Here is a 25,138-nt window from a genome sequence, read left to right on the forward strand (position 1 = left end):
CATGCTGAATCAGGTTATCTACTGCATTGAGATGAGAACTAAATTGCTGCACCATTATTAAAAAACAATGACCAAAATCACCCTGGTGAGGCGAAACACCTCACCAACTAAGATAACCAAACTTCTTGAAAACATTTTGCTTTCCAGATGCTGTAATCACGAAACTGAAAATCAAATTCTTAGCTACAACAGTCTTGACAATGTAATCATTGTATCTTTTAATTATTGGATTTTTTTTTTAAAGGCTAAAACAAAAATTAATCCCCAAAAGATGAATTACAAATACTACAGCATAGTGCAGATCCAGTGTAACCATGCAGTCACTTCCACATGGCGTAAGGAGCACTTCATATTTTCTGCCAACGACATTGACAAAGCCCATCTCCAGGTGCCTGAGAGATGCAGAAAGTTTCATCGGTGAACTGGTACAGAGGACACAGCTATGATGCCCTCCAGTATTATACCTTGCGAAGACAGTTGTAAATAATTATGAAAATATTGTTTGCTCCTTCCAAAATTATTGTGATCAAACCCAAAGTTTTGTGATTGCAGTTTACTATGACCCTAAAGAGTTTTTGGCTTTGAACTCTACATTTTTATGATCAAATTCAGGAAAGAAATAAAACCTTAAAAAAAGCAGTTTAAAATCCACACAAAACATTTAATCTGTAAATAATATAAACATACCAGCTCAGCAAATATTGCAACAGGGACAAGTCATACTTGAGTGCCATACATGGAAGTCCATTTGGATGTATAGACAGTACCCATGTGATGCATGTGAAAACATATGCAGATGGCCTGAAAATTACTGGTCTTCTAGCACTGGCAGTTAGCTGTGTTCTGTGCACCCAGAAAAGCAACAAGGATTGCAAAGTAACACATTGAACAAACGTGAACACATGCTGGTGGCAAAATGCAATAAGTGTTTGCTGGGATCTAAGTAGTCACTCTAGAAAGTGCTTTAGGCTACTAGTATACGAGGAAGAGATAAACTAGAAACTTCAGATATTGACCACACTATCAATTGCCTGAGTAACCACTAATCCTCTGATGTCACAATAGGTCATCATTGGAGGATACTGTTGAATGAACGCTTCCATCAGCACAAACCTACAGTACTATAAACCCATAAGTGTGCATTTTATTGGCGTACACATTTTTTCATAATTAATGATACACAAAGTTAAATATAACAGAATATTTAGAATATGATAGGCAATAAAAAAAGGACTGTTGTAGCAACAGCTTGTATCATAACTAGTGAGAAAGTTAACTTAAAAATATGGAGATTCAGCAATCTAATTTGAGTACTACAAAGAAAAATCTATGAAATTAAACTGGAACATCAAGCATCAAATATCTAAAAATAGACTACTGTAAACCCAAGATGAGAACAATAATTAGTTGCACAGCTGTTTTATATAACAATCTCAAAAACTGACATACCCCATCCCACTTAAAAATGTATTGAATGGATGTTGGTACAAGATAAATGAGGAGTTAATGTTTTAAATATCCCATGTAATGTTGTAGGTATGCATGAGTATTCTTGATTAGGTGGTACATTATACTATTGAGCTACCTATCACACTAATGTTCACCTTCCTTTGTTGAAAGAAATTTGCCTTCACAAGAAGATCTGATATTGGCAGGGATGAGTTTGAATATCGGGAAGCATCAGTTGCAGCCAATACTAGGAAGAAACCCAAATCTAAAATATCCCAAGTGAATGCCTGAATGCAAGTGTCAGTTTACTCCATCTGCAATAGGGCACAGCCAGTAAGATTTAGCATGAAACAATTAAAAAAGTAATGTTCAGATATTATTCCAGTTTGAAGACAGTAACAATTTTTGAGTATAATGTTTGTCTGGGTTCTTGTATATCCATACACAACTATCTGAAAATATAACGCCTCAAGACAGGCTAAAGCATACACACTAGTGCCTATAGGGGAGGAATGAGAGGAAAATAAAGTTAAAAAGTAATACAATAAATTCTTGTAACATGGTTTGTGAAGTCAGAGCAAATTATAACTACCATAAATGTTCTGAATAAATTTTTCCCCAAAAATTTATCTGGAAGTTAGGGTGGGTGCATATTAAATAGAGGAGCAACTCAATATGGGTTTTTTGCAGCTGGTCAAGAACATCTTTGCTGGATGCATTGTGAATGATAATGCATACTCAGCTGCCACTCTGTAACCAAGGTTTCCAGCAACTTCTATTACCTTAAGTTTGAAGGCTGCCATGTAACTTGCTCTTTTCTCTGGCATGTTAACGGTTAAAATTTTAACTCAAAATATTAGTATTAAGAATTCTGCCTTTTACAAGGTGGCCCACCATAGAGAATTGTTCTGTTAACAGAAGTAACCAATTAACAAGCAAACGCAGCTAGGTTGACTGGTTTGATAGGTGTTGCACTTTGCACGTTAATGAGTTTGCTCCTGGAAAGAAACTGGTTGGCTCTAATTCCAAGTGTACTCGGACAGAAGGCGTGTGAGCAAACCATGAAGGTGCCGAGAAACTTATCTGCATGTCACATGCTACATTTGATCGATTGTTAAACACTGTCAGCTCAGTCTACTTGAGCATCGCATATTTTCAATGGTCATGGGTGCTGGCTGCTCAGTGAACTAGGGTGGGAACGGAAACTTTAACTCAGCCCGGTTTGCTCACTACTTTTGTCAATAAAGGACCACTTTGATCTCAGTATTGCAAAAGTCTAGGTGCCTGTTATACATGGTGATCAGGCAAATTTGAGTCTGTTCATGAAAATCAGAGTGCATATTTGGAAAATTACAGTAAAATCCTGTGTCACGGCTAGAATATTCAGTTACAGCTAATACTGTATCAAAAATATACAACAAAGCATTTGAAGGGGAAGTGGGGTTTCAGTATCAAAAGTTTACATACTGATCGGCATAAAATTTATTACAAAATAACAGCAAATGAAACTGAGACGTGATAAAAGTTGGAAGCTCTAAATTATAACTTTTACATTTACTACATCTAAGGATCATCTCACTATGGCATGGGATGCCATACTCAATGTGAAGTAGTGAGCCACAGAATCTTATGAAAATTTACACGGTAAGCTTACAGCCTTAACAGAAGTGCTTCCCCATAGCAAAAAAAACAAGGAATATGCCAGCCAAACTGCTCATGCAACTACTACTAGCAAGTAACTGAAGAGCGGTATTAGCAGATACCTCTCTGAACCGTTGGCTTAGCAATAATTCAAAGCATTGTAGATGAGTAATAAAGAGAAAATATAAAATATGTTTCAAATTGTATAAAGTTACTAGAAAATCTGTAGCTAAACAGTTTTGTTAAAAGCCAATATTTCATTAACTGCTGCACTATGCTTAAAATACCTTTCAAAACTCAAAAAACACATTATATAATGTGTGTATATATATATATATAATAAATAAAATATACATACACATTATATATGTATACATTTTATTTGAAGATGCAGCACAGCGACACTGTTCATGACAGAGCAAAGAAAGACTACAGGAAACAATGTGAATAACTATCACATTTATTGATGAATTCAACTAAGAAATTTTCAAAGTTAAGAAGGTAATATCTGACCACTGACAGCATTTTTCCCCTCACATTACTATTATGGCTCGAAGAATACTTTAATCTCAAATACTCAAGATCCAAAACACATGGTTCAGTTCTTAAGAACACTAGATTACCCCTCAGGTCATTCTTATGCTACCCCCAACACACTAGAACTACAATAAGATGCATGTTATAATTTTCAGCAGTACTATTTTGGTGTTTCTATTAGCCATAAAGGTCAGATAATACCTTTTTAAGATGTTCTTGTGTAGTTGACTGCAAACCTAAATATATATATATATTATATATATATATGCCTGAAAAAAAAAATCACATCATTAACAGTAACTTGTTCCTTTTACTTTATAATCCAAGCATACAGAAGCTGGAAAGTTAAGATGCTGATTGACACTTTGATCCCTGTAGATTAAGATGTATTTAAAGTAATATTTAAAGAGCTAACCTAAAAAAATACAGCTATTATACTCGTGACTTAACTTCTTTCCTACATGAGCCTTGACAATTTTTTATTTTTAAATGTTACATTAATAACCCAATGTAATCAAGGAACAGCACGGTGCCTGGGTAAATTACTTCAACAAGCCATGAAAATTGTTAAATGCACTTTATAGCAAAGTCAGTCATATGTAAACCTCTCTTTTTTTTTTTTAAACTTTTTATACTTACAAGCAGCTCCAAACCTGAGTATTCATAGTACATCTAAACATACAAAAATGTATGTACATTTTTCTCCACTTTCTGGTAAACTAATACAGTTGTCTCTAGTGTCCATTTTACATCCCTTTTGTCCTAGAAACATGCAAAATCACCATACAATAAAAAGGACAAAAATGAAATTTGAAAAAAATTGCACTCCTTTGAAATATGTGGCAATATGAACATGGGCTTTGACAGATTTGCAAAACCAACATAAACTGCCACATTATCAGTGTGCACAACACATTAGGCATTAAACCTTCACAAGCAGCAGTCTGCCATCTTTAATTTTCAATTGCTGTAATATCGGCAAAATTAAATATGCACATTTCATGCTAGAAGTTAACAGTATTTGTAATACTATGTAGAGCACAACCCTTTCAACATTCACCTCTGATTATGCTTACGCTAATCTCCTTTTGAAAGTGGAGAATGGGGAAGTAGCGCTCAGATCTGATGGAAGCAGTGGCAGCAATGACTTTTGTCACAGCTGGATTAAGAGGGAGATTTCCAACTTCAAACACAGGCTGCGAATTACGGCTACATGTTCACTCCTTGGGCACTTAAGAGTGACTCCAGCATATCGTAAGTATCTTTGTAGTCCATGTGCTGGCTGTTTGCATTGTATTCTGGATTGGCGTTGTGACCGTTGGCCTCTGTAGGTTTCCTATCCAGTTTCATGAGGGTGCTGAGTTGTCCATAGCCCACCTGGTATGTGACAGTGGGAGGAGGGGAGGAGGGAAGGTTAAGAATTAAGTTGTAAGGGTATATATACTGCTTCACAGAGGAGGAAGAAGAAGAGGAAGAGGAAGAAGAGCTAGATGAAGTACCTGTAGTCTTGGAGGTTTTGCTCATTTTGGGATGGTGGTTGTGAGAAGTATCACTGGCGTGCACCCTCTTGCGTGAAGAGCTGGAGCCAGTGGAACTGCCATCACCGCTCAGACCTACGGGACTCCGCAAAGTTCCTCCTTTCGAGCCATCAATACCGTGTCTACTACTCCCACTACTGCTGCTATGCGAATGCTTGTGGCTGCTACTATGGTGATGATGGTGAGAAGAATGGTCCTTGCGTTTCTCCTTATGCTCCTTGCCTGCATGTGGACTTGTGTGCTTGCTCTTACCACTGCCCTCATCTGAGGAGCTGTGTCTTTCAGAGGAGGGAACTTTAATTTTCATTTTTAGCTCATCCTTAGAAGCCTTTTCTGTGGGTGGGATAGGTATCCGTAATTTAAGTAAACCCTTTTCTTTTTTATCTGCTGCATGTTTCTCTGATTTTTCTGATGAAATTGGGATTTTCATTTTAATTGGTGAAGTCACAGCATTACTATTATGCTGGATTTGCTGCTGTGCTGGCACACGCTTTTTCTGTTGTTCTACGAGAGCTTGAGCAGCAGAGGCATACTGTTCTTTCACATCAGACTCCAGTGTTTCCAGTTTGCGTTTCTGTACTGCAAGTTCTGCAGCAAATTTTTCTCTATATCTGTCCAAAGCTAATTTTTGAGGAGCTGGTACAGATGGAAGGGGGAATCCATGATATTTGCCATTACCAGATTTAAGATGTTCGTGTTTACTAGAGGAATGTCCTGACCCTTTTTCAGATCGATGATGGCTTTGAGCTAACTGTCCAGCAGTTGACTGCTGTATACAAATCATGTCATTTTTGTTGCCAGGTACTGATATATCTTGTTTGTGAGAATGAGCTTGCTCCATGTTCTGGTGTGGATGCTGAGGCCACTCTTGTTGGGAGGTAGAACTGAATGATGTGCTGGCCATCATTTCAGGGACATGTGCTGGAATTGAAATACTACCAGAGTTCAATGATGCAGGTAGAGCAGTTGTGGAATTGGATTTAGGAAAATTTGTACTTGAAGCATGATCACCACCAACTGAACATGTAGACTCATGGGGTCCAGATGAACCAGGAAGAACATTATCAGCTATCTGACCATCTATTTTTGGTTTCTTTGCAGCCTGATTAGCCTATAAAGAAAGGAAACTAAAATGAAGCTAACAGTAATTAAAAATGAGACAAATTAAAATCAACAATGCAAACTATAAAAGCTTTACCCGCCAGTTTCGTATCCTCTTCAATCTGCTTGGAGTTTTCTCCAGTATTTGCAGAAATTCATGTGTTAACTCTGCAAATAAAATTCAAAATAAAGTTAGGCCATGAAAAAATTGTTCTGACAATTTATATATCTTTAAACATAAAATACTGAAAACTTACCACAATCACATTTCTAAACTTTTTCATGATAGGTACAATTACATTTGTAAAAGCTTTTTGATCAATGTGCACAATTTTAAGAGTTTCCAGCTAAAAACTCTGTTAGATAACAGGAAGCTAGACACGCCACTGCATCTTTTACTGTAATCATGTTTTAAAGAGGGACTTATAATAGTATACCAGCAACAGGACCCAATGTTATTTTTTGGAAGACATTTTGCAAATAACTTCAACTTGCCCGACATTATAAGTTTGTCATTAACCATTGAGCGCTTGTGGAATATCTAGTAGGAGACAATTAAAATGGCACCACACTATTCTCAGTCAACCATATGATTAGTGCAATTTTGGGAAATATTCCACAAGATTGTTTTTTGAATTTCACCCTGGGAAATGCATAATTTAGAGAAAGGTAAATTTTTAGGATGGTTTTCTGTACAAAATACTCTACATTCTCTAAAATGAAACAAAACTTCTAAAGAGTTAGTTTCTGCATCTGACTGAAGACCTGCCATTTTAGGTCTTCCTCCTAAGCCACTCTGGCAACACAAGTTAAAGGACACAGATTTGCACTCCCCACTGCTAAGAAAGATTACGGTGGGAAAGGGAGATATATGCAGTGTGTTATCAAGGGCTGTGGTAGCTCAGCACACTTTCTAAAACACAGCATAAGATCAGTTTACTGCACTGCTCTAGCGTACAAATATATTAAATTGCTAGCCCGTGTCACTACATATACTTATTACAAACTAAAGACTACAAATCTAGTTTCATCTACAAATTCACAACTAACCATCAAGTAATTCCAGAGTCACAGATGGATCCACATACTCCCACCAGTGTTTCCCATCTGTGGATACAGGTATCTCCCAGTTGGACCACTTGCAAGCCAGATGAATACACACGCATGCTATCACGGTGGGTTTGTACTGCAAGCAAAATGTTGTCAGGTGCAAACTGTAGTGGAGAATGTTGATGATCGGTGGATCATGGAAAAAAAAATACGATACACAAAAACAGGAAGCTTTTTAGTTTCTGAGGTGAAAAGATAGACATCAATATCTGCAGAAGGTGGGTCACACTTCCAGCACAAAGCTGAAAATGGGTTTACTCCAGATAGAGCATGGACGAACATATTGCAAATACACGTCCATCAATGGAGGTAGTATACACACCATTATACATTGGCTTAATGAAAAATTCTTGTCAAGCTGCTTTCCACATGTTCCTTACTAGGCAGTTCTCAAACTTTAATAAGAAGCCCCTTTTAGAATGTTTTCAAGACAAAAAAAAACTCTGGCCATAAAAGACTCAAAACATTTAACAGTGGTGATAAAAATTTCTTGGCAATTTTTTTTTCATTGGAAGTATAAAAACATCTTTAGGAAGTCTGCCCAGCCAAAAATATACCAAATCCTTGCACTCAACAGCATCACCTGCATCCCCATTTAAGTTTGGAATAGCTATCTGGTAAGGAAAATTATTATGGTCGAATATTTTTGAAAGTTCAGGCATTAATTCAACTGAGATGTAATTCTAATTAAACCAATGTGCATTGGTTGTTTATACTTTTCTTTGAATGTGGGTATGCATAAAATCCAGACCCTACAAATAGCAGCAAAATACAGGATCTGTTATAGTTTCTACATTTTTTCCAATCCAAACCATACTTTATGCAACTTCAACATTTATACAAGTTGTTACTACCAATGAGCAGTTATCGGACGGTACAAGTGAACTTGGCACCAGCAATATAATCTCAATTTAGCTAATAGTAACATATTTCAATTACCAAATTGAATGAAATGTTTTGAGCACTATTCCTTATAAACATGCCATACAACTAATTAAAATGACACGAATAAATTTTGGCAATGATGGTACCTCCAACACCAATATTTTTATTACCCACATTTGGGACCTCCAGTTAGTTTTGGGGGCCACTGAATAATTTCCATTGAAACTGGAAGTACAACCCAACAACTTGCAGTTCTTAAAATGTGCAGCAATGTTTTAATCTGAAAACATCAAAATGCTGTTAGCAAGAGTCAATTAATTTTGGAAAAATTAAATTTTGCAATTCAACGAGAAGTGTAAAAATGTTAAATGCTTTCATACTTACCATAATGCTTGTGAATTCTAGGTTAAGTTTATCTCTTTGTAATCTTTAGTTGCTATTCAGGCTACCAATTTTTAGAGTTATGCACTCAGAATCGAGTTAATGTAACCAGAGAGCACCACTACACTTCTCATTGTGCATTTAACCCCTCAGTGCCCAAAACACCCTTGTACAGTACACCGCACTGCAAACAGAGAGATACCATCACTGCACATGAAGGGACATTTCTCTGTTGCAACAAGGGCTTGAGACACTTGTTAGGGGGCCCTGCAGTAAGGGAAGCAATAGTGTGCCTGAAACTGTGCAACAAAGAGGGTCAGGATAACAACCTGTTGGTAGCCATGAAATAGGATGTCTGTGCCAAATCCTTGCTTGCTGTAATAAAAATAAAACAGAATTAGCTAAAGGAAAAACTAGGAAAAAAATATCTTTAGGAATCATTCACTCAATGGGCATCACCAATGTCCAGTGTACTTCAAATCAATATTTATAAAGAACTTCCATTTCGTCCAATGTATATTTACTATATGAACATGAAAGACTCACCTCTCACTAACTGGGTACATTTCACCACATCAGTATGAGGGTGTTCTATAGTAATCTCAAAACCTGCAAAATTAAGTAATGCCAGTTCATTTTCAAAGGCAATATCACACAATAGTAATTTTTTTTAATAAAAGAGGTAAAAATTACCAGCCTGCAGAAACAGTTAATTGAAGTGTAAATAATCTATTAAATTTAAACATTTACAGTTAAAGGAAATTAAAGTAAAGCTAATTAGAAAAAAGCTGACAGTATATTATTCATTCTTTGAATGACATGCATCTTTGACACATTGTGGGAATATGACCTAACTTGGTGTGCTCAGAGTAAAGAATGTGCTGCATATGCGAAAGTAACATTTTGCAGATCAACAATATTGCAATAGCCCCACTTGTGCACCATTCAGGTCTTGCAAGATTGTACCAGTTCATTCTTATTTAAAGTTACTGAACAAAGACACCCAAACTATACCTCGACTGGGCTTATGGGCCGAGATCATGATGCACCCTCCTAATGGCATTGTGGGAGCATCTTCACCACTGCAGCAGCTCAAGAAGGCCCACCACTACCTACTCAAGGGCAATAAATACTGGTCTTGCAAGTGATGCCCACATCCCATTTATGAAAAAAATGATACGCACAGAATGTACATCATCTGAAGGATAAAGACTCCACCTGACAGGTAATCCTCCACACCCTGCAGGAACACCACAGTATGACACACTAACTGAATACATAATATGATTTATTAAAACTATCAGTGAAATAAAGAGATTCCTTCCAAAGGCTTGGGACTTGCATTCATCAAGTTGCATGGATGGGAACTTGAATTGTGTACAGAGAAAGATCTACAGATCACAACATATTTTGCAATGGGAACAGAGCCAAGACGTAACCAGGCCTATTAATATTATGGTTAGATAGGAGATTCGGAGAGATGTGCAAAAATGGCAAGAACAATCCTTGCAACCAAGAGCAGGTCATTCCCTACATTCATTTCAGGCTGCTGGTGCTTCCTTTGCTGATCATCTTGCTGCTAGGGATGCCTAACTCCTCCAAGGGTCCATGATGAGGTCTCTTTGTAAGGCAAAGCTTTGCAGTCTGCAGCCATACACCTCAAGACACTAGCCAGCCTATATGCAGGACACCCCCAGACTTCTCTAGACACCAGCAACATGTCAATATTATGTTCCAATTATTCTTCCGGCGAGCCTCTGGACCTTACTATAATGTGTTTTTTCAGATAGACCACGATGACTTTAGCTATAGCTGCAAAGGTTAACCTTGATCGACCAGAAACTACACTGACATTCTGCCACTCTATTCAAACAGTGCTGGGAATACAGACTGCCTTACTGTAGTAGCTCCTGGAGAGGCAGGTACTCATTTGCATAACATGGTGCAGTAGCTGCACATACAATGTGTGGAATCCTTTCCTGGCAGCGTAGATAGACACATTGTGGTTAACTTGCAGTTGGCACCTTCACATTTGTACAAGTGACAGCAGACATCCTTCAACTCTGGACGAATCAACATGCTTAAAATGTTTCAGATAGAAAGCCTTGAGGTTGGTGCCTATTATACAACTGGCCTTAATGCTTCCTTGTTTAGATAGGGAAACAAACACGCCAAGGTGCCTGGCCTTTCTAGTTACCCATACCAGAAACTAACTTTGGATGAGAACAGGGCAAGACTCGACTCATGTCCCATGCAGTAGAATAGCCAGAAACTCACTGCGAATAATGGCAACTTGGGGAAATTACTGGTTGATCAATGTCAGCGCAGGCTACCCACAAAAGGAGTCAATGCCTTTGACAGAAGAGTAGAGAAAAATAAAAGGTAAGCCCCTTTGCAGAGTTCAGAACAAACTTTACTTCTGAAAGTTGTGCAGTGAAAATAATACAGGCATCTGTCAGTAGAAAGGATCCATAAATATTTGAAGCCAGGATTCCAAAATCTAGTCTAGCAGAACCATTCTGCTGAAAGTAGGCCAATGCTCGCAAGCTTCAAAACTGAAGGATGATCCAAAAACAAAACACTACACCGGACATTTATGGCAGTGTAGAAAAACAGAATCATTAAATAAATTGTCGTCCTCTGTGAGTGCCAAACCTGCTGTTAACTGAGAAAGAAAACAAAGACAGATTTTCACTGATATATCACCATTATCACTGATTAAGCACTTCATGTACAATGAATTACATCTTTTTGAAATACACTGACTTATGCAGACAATTGCAGTAGCCATTTTACACAAAGTTCCACAAATAGCAATGGGTGCGTGTAATCACTGCCTACAAAAACTGGAAGCAGCACCTAAGCAAAAATCATTGAAAGTCACAATCATTAAAAGGATCAGACTATTTTCCCATGTATATTTTTTTCCCACAGATGAAAGCAAATTTGGTTGGTATAGACAGCAACAAACTGTAAAACAGAGCAGGGAAAATATAACTCTAAAAAGTATAATTTTAGGTGGATCAGAAAATTCCCTTGAAGGATCGCAAAACACCTGGCTTGTATTAAATCAACTTCATGAGCTCAAGGATTCACCCTGTTGGTAGGGTGTCAGTTCCATGCAAATGCTGCGGATGAATGAGTGCAGTGGTCTAAACTGATAGGAGCTAGAAAAATAAAAAGCAGTCAAAAATGAGAAAATGAGAGGATTGAAGCAGAGGATCGAAGCAGTAAAAACTGGTTTTAATCATAAAGGCTCAAAGCAGAAAGAGAATATAATTTCCTCTTCCAAAATGGATATGTACTTTTATGTACATATATAGTTCCACCGAAGTAACTCTGGCCATGGAGATAATTAGAACACCCAGTTTGATTTCTGCTGGCAGTTAGCTATAATCAGTTATACGTTGCTACACCAATGACTAGTCAACTTGCCAAGCTTTGTTCAACAGAATTTGATGCTTCAAGTTTTTTTTTCCAGAAATAAATTATGTATTAAATCCTGCAATTTAAATTCCAAATATTTTAAATCTTTGTATGACTCAAATCAGAAAAATTGCAGTGGGTGAGGGCATTTCAGGAGGGAACTGGAGCTAACAGAGAACCAATGTTAGTGGGCTCAGGACAATGGGAGGAGATCCTAATGTTGTAGCAGATTTAGGAATGAAGGACACCAGAGTGAATAGGGCGAGGGAAGGTGAGGACAGGCAATAAGGAGTTTACAGTAATAGAGTGACGATCAAGTGCCTTATCTCTTGCCATCCGCCCTCAGCAAAAATTGGGATGGCAAACAGTGGAGTGAGGCAGTGTCCAGATTACATTCAAAAGGAAGCCCATGACAACAATGGGGTAATAAGATCAGGGGCTAGCAGCAGTAATGGAAAAATGAATAGTACGGGTTGCAACGGGAGCAAGGGGCTTCACGGAAGGCAAGACCATGAGAAAAGTTGAAAGCGAACAACCAAGCTCTGTAGGCTGTGTTTGTACCCTATACCTGGAGATGCAGTTTTCAACCCTGAGCATCTTTTTCTCCCCACCAACACGAACAAAAGCAAAGAAGAAATTGAGAGAGAGAGACAAGGAAAACACTTTAAAATCAAAAATATTAAAGATACTTTCCAATCCATACTGGTACCTTCTGACTTGCAGCAAGAAACTTAAGCATCTGAAAATTGTCAAGTTTCATTTACCAAATAACCTTTGGTTGACTTAAAGATCTATGACAACAACTGGACTCAATGGCCTTACAGGGATAATTAAACAACTTGATAAACACAACTGCACTTTACCAAAATATAGTGCACTACATGGTGTAACACTCCTGTTTGCAGAACAGTACATTATTCCACTTGATGTAAGTGACACTACAGGAGACCCGCTAGCAATAGAACAATGAATCTCCTCCATCTTCAATCAATGACTTCAAAAAGAAATTGGATGGCCATTAAGGAAACAGACTTGCAAGGCTACGGGGATCGAGCAGGGTGGTGGAACTGACTGAATAGTTCCATGTAGAGCCAGCATGGACTCATTGGGCTGAATGACCTCCTTCTGTGCTGTAACTGACACAATGCCATATGCTATTCCTGTTGAGATAGCATACAAGCATCCTGCTTCCAGACACTCTGGTAGTAATCACAAAGTAATATTCATTCTTTGGTTTCATGGATTCGTTGGGCCAAATGGCCTCCTTCTATGCCATACATGACTCAGCCAGCCATTCATCATGCTCTGTAAACTTAAACAAGGGCAATTAAACTGAAATATGTTGGAAATAAAAGTACCCATTTAATCCAGAAGGCTACAGAAAATAAACACCAAAATTATTGTGGTCTTGTTACAGGAGATATGTACAACTCCCCAAACTTCCTGGCCTCTACCAACAAGCACAATAGCTGCAAGATCATGGCATTATTTCCAAGTCACACACCATCCTGACTAGATCATACACTATCATTCTTTCATCCTCTCTAGGCCAAATTTGTGAAATTCCCCAACACCATCCTCACAGAAAGTGCAGTGCTTCAAGAAAGTGGGCCATCACTACTGGAGGATAAGTAAAGGGATGGACAAAAAAATGCAGTTAAGAGTCATTCACAAACTAACAAAAATTCCAAATCAGTGTGCATAAATCATTACTGATTGCAGGTTTAGGCTTCAATGACATGTAATTCAGAGAATAGGAAATAACATGTAAAACTCTTAAGACTGAGAATATGTGCTTTAAGGTGTAAAACATTTCAACAGACTACATTACATTGTTGTAATGAGAGGTAACAGACCTGAAATGTTAACTGTTTATCTCTCCACAGATGCTGCCAGACCTGCTGAGTATTTCGAGGACTTTGTTTTTATTTCAGATTTCCAGAATCCGCAGTATTTTGTTTTTATTTTAAGTTAAGCGCCATGCCCTTCAAAACACAGCCAGTAAACTAGCCTTTATTCCAACTTACCCAAGGTTTGCAGTATTATACTTTCAAGTATGACCAGGTCTTGGGCCTGTTGAAGATAAGCCTGCAGTTTAAAGAACATGTATTAGAAACTAATTTGCACAGTGGAATCTTAAGCAAACAAGTTCACCCCTCTATGAACATTTTCCCTCAAGCATCAACTCTATTGGTAGAACAGATATAGTAAAGAAATAGTTGTTTTACAAAGTTACAATTCTTTTTTTGTTTAGCTAAAGCCATAAAAATTTCAACATGCAAATACCTAGTATTACTTTTACACTTAGATAAAATAAAATAAAATATGCGTTGTTCATTTAAAAAAATCCAGTGTTTTAAATATTACATTTGTATCCTAAATGTCACTGCCACATTTTTTACGACTTACATCACTCTTAACATCTAGTGGCTGTTCTTGAGGATTCAAGCAGGCATGTACCACCTTTATGACATGCTCAAGTTTACGCGGCTGTTCCTCTACTTTTGCAGCCAAGAACAAAGCAGCAGGAGAAATTACCTGTTAAGAATTTTGAAATGTTAAATGTTGAATAAAAATTAGTATCTAGCAAAAAAAACTATCCACAATCTTGATTCAGACTCATTACGTTAACCACCTCAACATTACTGTACACTTTAATTAACAATGTTTAAAACATTACTGTTCTTAAATCATAAACCAACAGCATTGCTCCCAAATCCCAGAGATAGCATACATGGTAGTTAATGTTTTCACCTAGTGAGGCTTTACAACTTGCCAATTAGCTTGTGATATATAGCACTTGGCGCTATTTAAAAGAAAAGATACCAGGTTGTCTTGAAGCATAAATTTTAAACATTATTAAGTTACAGGCAAGTAAGGGTGCAAAGGTATTTCAATTTGAGATAACTTAACCTCAATACTACAAATGGTACATCTATGTTGATACCAAATTAGACCTACAAAGATCATCCATTACGGTCATATAAAATGCAATTTCATTGCAATAAGTCACTCCAATGCATTTAAATTTTACTTCATCAGCAGCGCTGTTGACTCATGATGAATGAAAGTCCTGTAATGTGATGTAGGCAAACCAAAATTGATTACATATAAGTGAACAGCTAGGCGCATGAGCTTCTGAACACTTAGCTACGTATCTAAGAATTTTAAAATCATCTATTCAGCAGCAGAGTTAGATTGTTTTAACTCATGCCAGGTCAGAAAATGCAAGGAATAAGCTGGAAGGAAGTTTGACATGTGGAGGCTGAGCTTCTTCACAGGAGTAAGAATATATCTGTTATCCAACTTAATATTCTCATTCACTCCACCTCCACACACCAAAAATATGCCAAAGTAGTGCAGAAACTGGCGGTGGGGGTCCAAAGACCTAGATGTGCAACATGGCTTTCAGCACAGCTGTAAAAATAAACAATGATTAATATGCACGCCAGGTATCTGCCTTCATTAGAGGTCATTAGGGGGAACCTTAATCCAGTTTAAGCAGCTGCCTAGTTCTATCCTGGACGCAGACAACAGAACATGCACCCTACAATGATTCTTCAAAATGGTATTCCTTTCCCCATAAAAGCCAATCCATCATCGAAAATCATATCTATATTAGTGCTCATGATCTGGAGTTCAGACTTGAGTTAATCAATCATTGAGCTTCTTCTAGTTACATTTATTGTTTGTATTGGCTAAAATTAACATACTAGAGTCTGGAAAAGTCCCTTCTCGAGCTTGCAGATAATACATGCAACGAGCATTATTTACCCTAGCACGCCAAAGCATTTTTATATTTAAGCATGCTCTAGGTTCTACTTTTAAACCAATTTCTGAAGCTTTTCTTATATTCAGAAATAATATCCCCATCACAATTACAAGCTTTTATAATAAACTGAAAGCAAGTCCCAGAGCTAATACAACTGGCATAGTAGATGATTACAAAAACAACCATCCAAGGTACAAAACCAGAAACCTAGTTTTATTTAGTACTGTGCTTCCTTCTTGTATTTGGAATCTAGAGTTGCACAATTCTTATGCACAATACACCAGGGCACTTTGTTCACTGAAGAGGAAAAATATATTTAATGCAGCTACAACGTCCATTCATGATGGTTTTACTTCCATTCGGTTTCAACAATTAAATGCTGTATCTTTAGTAAATTCATTAGCTTCTATTCTAAACAGGAAGACAATGGTGTGGTGGTAATGTCACTTGACTCATAATCCAGAGGCCCTGGGGACAAAGGTTCAAATCCCACCATGGCAGCTGGTGGAATTCAAATTCAATTAATTAATACAAAAATAGGGAATTGAAAGCTAGTCTCAGTAACGGTGCCATGAAACTATCAATTGTCGTAAAAACCCATCTGGTCCACTAATGCCCTTTAGGGAAGGAAATCTGCCGTCTTTACCTGGTCTGGCCTGCATATGACTCCAGACCCACAGCAAGGTGGTTGGATGCTTAACTGCCCTTTGAAGTGACCTAGCAAACCACTCAGTTGTCAAGGGCAATTAGGGATGGGCAACAATGCTGGCCTTGCCAGCAACATCCACGTTCCATGACAGACTTAAGAAAAAAAGACCAGCTATCTGTTGGTGTACCGGTTTCTTCATTTGAATGTAATTCAATCTCCACAAATGTAACTATCTAGCGAAACAAAGTCAAAAGTAGAACTTAGGACATTAAATTAATCCTCAAACACACTGGCCAAGAAGACTCAATAGAGTTTCCTGACTACGGCATGACAAAATAGCTTTCAGACGAGATGTTACACCAAGGCTTCACACACCTGTTTTAATTCGCATTCAAATACTGGCCAGAACACTATATGATCCTGTTATTCAAAAAGTGGGTTTCTCCTAGTGTCCTGGCCAACATTGCTCAAACAGGACTAAAAAATATTAACTAGTTATTCATCCCATTTGCTGTTTGTGGGACTTTATATGCATTGGCTGTCACATTTGCATATATCAAACCTGTGAAGCACTGAGACACCCCAAGGTTGTGATAGCACACTATATAATGCAAGTTCTTTAAATCAGGATTAGGCACTAAGCATGGGTCACCTTAATAAGGAAGCCACTCCACATCCCAATCACTGTACACAAGTGCCACATTCTGAACCATCCACTTACCAATTGCATGCCAAGTTGAAACAAAAGTAAACTCCAAAGCATGTTAAACAATTTTGAGCAGAAAGGGAAGAAAAGTTTTACGCAGAGTATGAACATTTATCATACGTGTCTTTGGATTCATGTATCCTAATAACCTAGACCCCGAGTAAGCTTTAATTGCAGCTAGAACTCAAACCCGAATACATTGCATTCACAATTCCAAACAAACATTTTCATTTGGCACTGTAGATTTTTGAAGCAGAGATTTCAAAGGTTAAATGGTATCCACCACTGGGGGAAGAACATCTTGCAATTAAGCTGGCCTCCTCAGGAGTCAAGTTCCCAAGTATAGTACACCAAGAACAATGCCAAATTTGGCTTTGTTCATGTTATAACAGATCCCATATGCATGGGATCTGTAAGGATCAGGCAGTCAGCCATGCACAAGTATTTCTTGGCCAGCATGGGGTCCTAAGACGACTGCCTTCTCCAAACATGAACAATCTTGGGTGGAAGGTTAAAGACAAATGAGGTTTGTCATCACATTCTATACCTGGACCGCCCACGCCTGCAACAAAATAGTCAGCTTCTAGTCTGAAATGTCATTAATATCCCTTGCTGGAAAACCCCACCTGTCAAAGAGCTGAGCTGTCTCCTGATAGTGTGTTGTTGGTGCAGTCGAACTGTCCCTCCTCAGAGCATCCACAGCGACATTCTGCATGCTTGCAAGCTGTTGAGCAGAAAGGACTGAAGTTGTGACACAAATGCCATATCTGCATGGTATCGAGACAAAAGTCAGGAATAAGTCACATCCTGCTTGTTTGTATACCTCATTAGTTGGTAGCATCTATACAGACTCTCCCTAACATGTTGTGGACCTGATCACTGGAGAATAGAGCCAACAAAGATTTGGAGCTCAAGTCTACTTTTGTGCCAAGAAGAATGTGGTTGAGCAGAGATTTGTGCACTTGCTCCTTGCACATCGGCAGCTCATGAGAGATCATGCTGGTTGATAGACAGGGCATGTACAGCCACAATCTGTTGTCTCAAGACCACCCTCTTCAGGGATCAGCTATCTCTGTGACCTTTGCATCACAGAGGGAATCAGAGCACCACTGTACAAAATAGTTCCAATATTAAACAGTTTTCAGCAAAAGTGAAAAATGCTCATCAACACCAGGGCCAAAAATGTTTTTGGCAAGAAGACTGTCCTGAGAAAGTTATTGCTTCAAACCTTGAAGGAGGTTCTGAAGTATAAGATACCAATTTCATTTAGGATGCTCCTTGAGCACATAAACTTTTACTGCAATTGTGCAGGTCTTCCAACTTTCACTAGGAAAGTAACAGGTTGCCTTACAAGGATGATTTATAATACTTAAGATGAACTGCAGCACAGAAATCCAGGACAGTTTAAGAGGCTTCTTCAGTAGGTAGTGGTTCTCTGGACTGTTTGCCAGGTCTGTGCACCACTCAAGTTCTTAAAAACCGCGATGTCAGATGTCCACACAAGTACTGAAATTGAAACATGTACAATGCAGCAAGATCCACAAAAGCCACAATAGAATCTCTACTTTGGCAGACTTCTTTGGGACTTGGAACAAATAAAAGCATTACAGGTAAACTGATTGCAGTGAAGAACCAGCACATAAAGTGAGGTACCTCATACTTCTCGCCATATTGAAGGACATTTCCACCTCTAACTTAAAGCCAAGAATCACTATGCAATTCATGGCAGCGTCTGAAGTACACTGACTCCAATACATTAATGTTTGCTTTTGTGCCTAGACAGCACCATAACATTAGAGCCTACAAGTTGAGTAACTTGGTGGCAGAAAATGCAGGGAAGAGGGTATACCCTAATGCCCACCGAGTCAGTGAAGAATGACCCGAAAAGTTAACATTGTGGACTCTTCTTGAACATAAATTCCCTTTCTCGTTGATGGTATAGCTCTTCAGTGTACTGGAATTCAATGTCACCTCTTCAATAAAGAATCAAGGGAAGCCATTTTGATCCAAAGGATTTCCTTCCAGCAAATCTGGTACTTATGCCAGATCCTGCTGTCAAGTTTACAACAGGTTGTGCCATTCTGGAAATTGTGTTGCATTGACTGAAATGCAGACAAACGTTATGACAATCCCGGGATAGATCCACAAAGATTGCAGATCTTGAATCCAGGTGTCAAACTAGGGTGAAATATAACCCACCTCAATCAACTTTGAACATAAAAAAGATGCTTCAGCTGCAAATATTACTTAGTACATAAAAAATACACAAACTTAGAAACTTTAAGATTGAAATAACTTGTATGCTACAGATACAAATGTGATTAACTTTTTCTTGTGCATAAAACGGGAGAGTTGTCATTGACAACTGGAGAAAAATCAGCATGCTGTGGTTCAGAAAGGACTTGTGTACAATGGGGATTGGGAAGGTCATCTGATCAACAAAGCCCCAATCTCCAAGGGGCCTCAAGTCAGATGGCAGAATATTTGCATGTTGACAGAGGCCTCATATAACACCGTATCACATTGAAATGTCTCAGCACTTCAAGAACATTACTTCTGATTAGTGACTCTTGCATACAAATTACAAAAAAGGTTATTGGCATTAACTTCTAGTAAATAATAAAGTAAGTCTTTAAAAATAATTACATTTTTGAAGAATTAAAAACAAATTTATACCCTGTTAAATGATCCTCATTCCTAGTATTTTACTTGTTACTGCCTATTCAATTTATTTTTGAAAAAGGTTACCTTCCTTCTGGTTCTTTGTCCATTTGAAAGATCAGTTTTTCAGCTAGTCAGAAGCCCAGAATGCATTACTAACACATGATCAATCCTTAATGCACAAAACTGTACCAAGCACAAGAGCAATTCTGCTGAGCGTGTGTACTAGGCAGCAACCAGGAGGCGTAAATTTATTCACGTCACTACGATTAATCACAAACACTGCATGACCATAAACTGAGAACATACTGATGTTAAAGAAACCTCAAAACATATTCTAACATACACAAATGGGAGTTGTGTGGCAGCAACTTGCAAAAAAGCTTGTATAAGCAGCTTTTGCTTATGAATGAATGTGCAGTAGATAGGTTGGTCATTTGAAAGCATTCATCCATGCACTGCTCTTAATTTTCTAAACTATAATGCTGCAAAGGGTTCAACTCTCAGAAATTCACTCCTAATTTTGTTGACTCTATTCTATACTCAACACTTGCTACCGAAATGTGAAAAATTAAGCACTTAATTTTTTTTTAAATAGGTACTTCTGTAGCACCAAAATGCACTCCTTACAGGCATATGGTGCTCAACTGTTACAAACTATTACATGTGCCCTGTACATGGAGTCTTAACTCATGACAAAACCATTCTATTATTCTGAGTAAAATATAATCTACAGGTGCATACTAGGACCACATACTAGTAATTATTGTTGCTAGACTCAATATAAATGACAAATTACAAAGTCAAAGTAACAAAGTGCTGGAAATACTCAGTAGGTCTGGCAGCCTCTGTGGAGAGAGAAGCGGAGTTAACGTTAACTCTGGTTCTCTGTCCACAGATGCTGTCAGACCTGCTGAGTGTTTCCAGCACTTTGTTTTTATTTCAGATTTCCAGCATCCGCAATGTTTTGCTTTTACAAAATCAAAGTATTAGCTACAAAACTAAAGATGCAATTAACCTAAGAAAAAACACTCAAGAACTTCCAATGTCTTCAGATCTTTCACTATTAGGTCTACAATCGATTAACCAATAGTGCTACCTCATTCTGCTCAGCAGTAAAAAGTTAAAAAAAACTTACATTTCTATGAAACCTTGTGAAAGAATGTTGCATATAAAATCTGTGCATATAAACAATTGCAGTGTTGATAGTCAATTGAGAGCTAAAATGCATGTCAAGGAAAGTGTAGCCGAGAGAAATTAAGAAAGCATGTTAAAACATTTTGCTTAACATGTAATCAAAAAGAGGCATTGCTAACAAAATAACACTGGAAAATAAAAGAATTTTAGACCAGAAAAAAAATCATAGGTACAAAGCAACAGAAAAGCCTTTTTGACTCCTGAGCTTGAACTTACATTATCTCTGAATTGCACTGTTTACAATCCTAAAGGAAAAATCCCAGTATGGTTGTGGTAGCCTCAGATTTATTCTGCCTATTTCACTGGAATGTATAAATGTCAAACAAACTTATTCTGGGAGCCCTCAATGTCCAACCCACACTACTTTTGTAAACTTCCTTTTTAGATACTTGAAGCAATAGATCAACCAAGGCAAACCCCCACTCCAAGTATGATTTTAATATACATGATTGATTAGTTCAACAGCCCTGAAATAAGCCCCCTGGAAACTGACCAGCACATGGAACATGACAATTCAATCTCAGCTGTGGAGTGTTTAGTAAGACGAAGTCAGACATTAAAGTCTGCATGCGAAACGATCTAGGTATTTGAATTGGACTAAAATCTTTTAGAGTAGGAAGAGAAAGGAATTTGGCCTGTATGATGCTGCACCATTCTCCTAATTATGAAACTGAAGTACCCCAACTTTTAAACAACAGTTCTGATGAAAGGCCACAGAACTGAAACGTTAACTCTGTTTCTCCACAAATATTGTCAGACCTGCTGTGTATTTCTGGCACGTTCTGTTTTAATTTCGGATTTCCAGCATTTGGAGTATTTTGTTTTTAATTTTAAAAAAATACATACAGTTGTGAAGCAATATAAATGCAGCATGATAAAGGAGACCCTTAGAATCTGCACCCCTTCAATTGCTCTTGCGGGAATGAGCTAAGGCAGGATTGGGAAATTAACTCGTGTTCAAATCTTGGGAAATAGGCAAGTCAGCTCAAAAAGTTCAAAATCAATTTATGCAAATATACAAATTCCAGCCCCATGTGCAAATAAAGGGACATCTGGGCACACACCCATAGTCTTGTCTTCAAAATTTGGCAGGAGCTATGTCATGATTTACAATCCCCACTGACCCGATCACATTGTTCATAACTATGTCACTAAAATTAATTACCATAATTAAATATACTCAATTTGTTTTTAAATTTGTTGCTTTCAACAAAATCAGAACCAGCCAGTCATCTCTACTTACTTACCGACCGCTTCGCTCTACATAATCAAACATTACTTAGATTAACATGTTGGAATCCTATTTGTCATGGGGTACATCATTAAAGCAGCATGGTTGATTCCTTTCCTAACAATGGGGAAACAGCAACAGACTGGGATTAACTGGATAGCTCTACCAAAGAGCCAAAGGCTGGATCATTCGATGATTCTAAATCACCTCATACTACATCTGTGGCATAGTTTTGTTTTAGCTTTTTTTTTAAAAAGGCACAGATGGGCAATAATAATACAAGAGCTAAAGGATAGATGGCATCACATAATTAGCACAGTTTTCCCCCCCATTCTGGTAAATGCTACTCTAATTTGTTTAAAGTACCTAACATTGCATTACGTATATCACTAATGCAAAGGCCTTCTTACAATCCCACAGTATTCCGCCATGTTCCAAGTTACACAATTACAAAGAATTTTAACCTTTAGACAGATTCGAGTCAGCAACCCAAATAACTCATAACTCAGATAAGCATAATCTAAGTTCAATACGACATTTGAATCACCAACTGTGTCACTTAATTTTGCTAACTTTCGTTTCACATCTAAATGTCCCAGGAAATAATTACTTCCCTCCCCTCCCCCACGATATACAATTAAAGCCCTCACGGTATAACTCTTCCGCATGGATCCCCACATTACATAATCAAGTCTGCAAAACATTAAAATAAAGGTAATCATGTGTTTTTTATGAGGCTGGATCACTTTAAAGCGTGGCGCCGTTAACAATTATTGCCGGTCAGATCCCGGCAGCCATGTTGTCTTTTGTGCCCTGTTGCACCACCTGTTCCATTTCTATCCGGTGGGCCTCTCCACGCATTTTTGCAATTACCAAACTCAAGATGGAAAAAACTGACCGTTTTACATTCGGCAGGCGATTCTCCCCAATCTTAAAATAACCCCCATCGCCCCGGGGACAGAGACCTTCGTCTCCTCAGCGGGAAACCGCAACAAACGAGGTGCCGCCAAAACGCCGACTACAAAAAAAAAAGCGCCATGCTAGCGGCTTGGGCCCCGAGGCCGCTCTCCGCCGCTTTCACCGTATCGCTAACATGTTAACACGGGTCAATGATCATTAAACGAACCCGAGCTGCTCCCGCTCCCTCACACTAGGCCGTCTTTCCCCAGGGCCCCCGGCCGGGCCCATCAGGCACCACCATGTCAGATGGAGCAGGCCTCACGCTCCCTTCCCCCAACATTTCTAGAAACTGTTTCATCTCCTTAACAGGAAGGATACACATTGAGCCGCTGGCCCATGTCTTGAACTAGGTTGGCGGCCTGCTGCCGGTAGGAGAGCTCCTTGTCGGTGTCGATCCCGCACCGCCGGGATGGTGTATTCTCCAGCTGTTCCCGGGTGAAATACCATTTCGACGATGCGGCTGAAACTGCCATTTACCCGACACCCCGACCAACTCCCAGCGTCGCACAAAACGCATGCGTACTCCTGTCTGCCAGCGTGCGCGTACACAATCACCGGAAATGAGGACACCAGCCCTTTCTAACCTCACAAGGACACACTGCACTGCATGCTGGGATTTGTGGTCCGGAAGACAAATACAGGACTCATTAAAATCAACGTATGAGTTCATTTAATGTTACCTCTTTTGTACCATTATCTTCAAAAAGCATATACAACCGGTATAACAATTCAAAGTGAAAATAAATTACTTTAATGTCCAGCAATGTGGTTATTAAATCAATCAGGAGGCATAAAATCTAAGAAATTAGTGTGTGGGCCTAATAGTTGGGATGTAACGTCACAGGTTTGAACCGTTAACTCTATTTCTCTCTCCACAGATGGTCCTTGCAACTAGATTAGAATAGCTTTCATATCAGTGGCAAACTGCAATGGAACAGTTCTCCGTCATATGATACCCAATATACTTGTTATACGAACACATTCCTTCTCCAACGATCAAGTCCACAAACAGATTCCTTGCATTTTTTGTCTGGTACAATTGTCTGGGCAGCACAGTGGTGCAGTGGCTAGCACCGCAGCCTCACAGCTCCAGCGACCCGGGTTCGATTTTGGGTACTGTCTGTGTGGAGTTTGCAAGTTTCCACCGGGTGCTCTGGTTTCCTCCCACAGCCAAAGACTTGCAGGTTGATAGGTAAATTGGCCATTGTAAATTGCCCCTAGTGTAGGTAGGTGGTAAGAGAGTTGTGGGGTTGTGGTAGGGAATATGGGATTAATGTAGGATTTGTATAAATGGGTGGTTGATGGTCGGCACAGACTCAGTGGGCCGAAGGGCCTGTTTCAGTGCTGTATCTCTAAATAAATAAAGTCAGTTGAATCATCTTCAAATTTATGTTTTGTATAAGATGTCCTACTTTTAAAAGTGCAATTTCAATACATTTACACTATATTATCTGTCATCTTTTATCTTTATACATTTCTTTGTTTCTTTTTCATGTGCTGTACTGTTTCAGGTGTTGCTACTACATGTTTCTTTGATTCTACCTTTATTTAAAAAACATAGAAAATAGGAGCAGGAGTAGGCCTGCTTCAGGCCTCCTTCAGGCCTGCTCTGCCATTCAAAAAAGATCATGGAGGATCGTCTAATTCAGTATCCTGTTCCTGCTTTTTCCCCATATCCCTTGATCCCTTTGGCATGAAGAAATATATCTATCTCCTTCTTGAATGTATTTAATGATTTGGCCTCCACTGCCTTCTGCGGTAGAGAATTCCACAGGTTCACCACCCTCTGAGTGAAGAAATTTCTCCTCATCTCCTGAAAATGTGAAAAGAAGAATGGAAAAAGACAATTCAGACCATCAAACCCATGCCATCCCAACATGGTGCAGCACATACA

General features: G+C 38.5%; 1 protein-coding gene across 3 annotated transcripts; it reads right to left on the bottom strand.

Moving 5' to 3' along the window:
• Window positions 1–3,534: 3,534 nt before the first annotated feature.
• Window positions 3,535–23,769, bottom strand: LOC137371945 (cyclin-T2-like). Of its 3 annotated transcripts, XM_068035076.1 has the most exons (10): window positions 23,563–23,769; window positions 20,995–21,076; window positions 14,478–14,606; window positions 14,096–14,156; window positions 9,189–9,251; window positions 8,972–9,017; window positions 7,317–7,480; window positions 6,364–6,434; window positions 5,127–6,276; window positions 4,863–5,004 (listed from the first exon to the last, which is right to left on the bottom strand). In XM_068035076.1, exons 1-10 carry the CDS (start codon window positions 23,715–23,717, stop codon window positions 4,964–4,966), a joined length of 1,962 nt encoding a protein of 653 aa, XP_067891177.1. In that variant the 5' UTR covers window positions 23,718–23,769; the 3' UTR covers window positions 4,863–4,963. The 3 variants fall into 3 exon arrangements, 2 of the variants coding, with proteins under 2 accessions (XP_067891176.1, XP_067891177.1); XM_068035075.1 differs by having other exon boundaries at window positions 3,535–6,276; XR_010975320.1 differs by lacking the exons at window positions 4,863–5,004; window positions 5,127–6,276; window positions 6,364–6,434 and having other exon boundaries at window positions 7,391–7,480; window positions 8,646–9,017.
• Between the last annotated feature and the right edge of the window lie 1,369 nt (window positions 23,770–25,138).

This window comes from Heterodontus francisci, chromosome 7, assembly GCF_036365525.1.
Source record: "Heterodontus francisci isolate sHetFra1 chromosome 7, sHetFra1.hap1, whole genome shotgun sequence".
NCBI classification, from domain to species: Eukaryota; Metazoa; Chordata; class Chondrichthyes; order Heterodontiformes; family Heterodontidae; genus Heterodontus; species Heterodontus francisci.

Bases quoted from the DNA above. Each gene is read 5' to 3' on its own strand.
- LOC137371945 (XM_068035075.1), bottom strand. From the start codon at position 23,717: ATGGCAGTTTCAGCCGCATCGTCGAAATGGTATTTCACCCGGGAACAG. The intron at 14,607-20,994 runs GTAAGTTTTTTT...AATTCTTAACAG, and splicing joins TCACAAGGTTTCATAGAAAT to GTAATTTCTCCTGCTGCTTT. The intron at 9,252-14,095 runs GTAAGTTGGAAT...TTAATTTTGCAG, and splicing joins TATAATACTGCAAACCTTGG to GTTTTGAGATTACTATAGAA.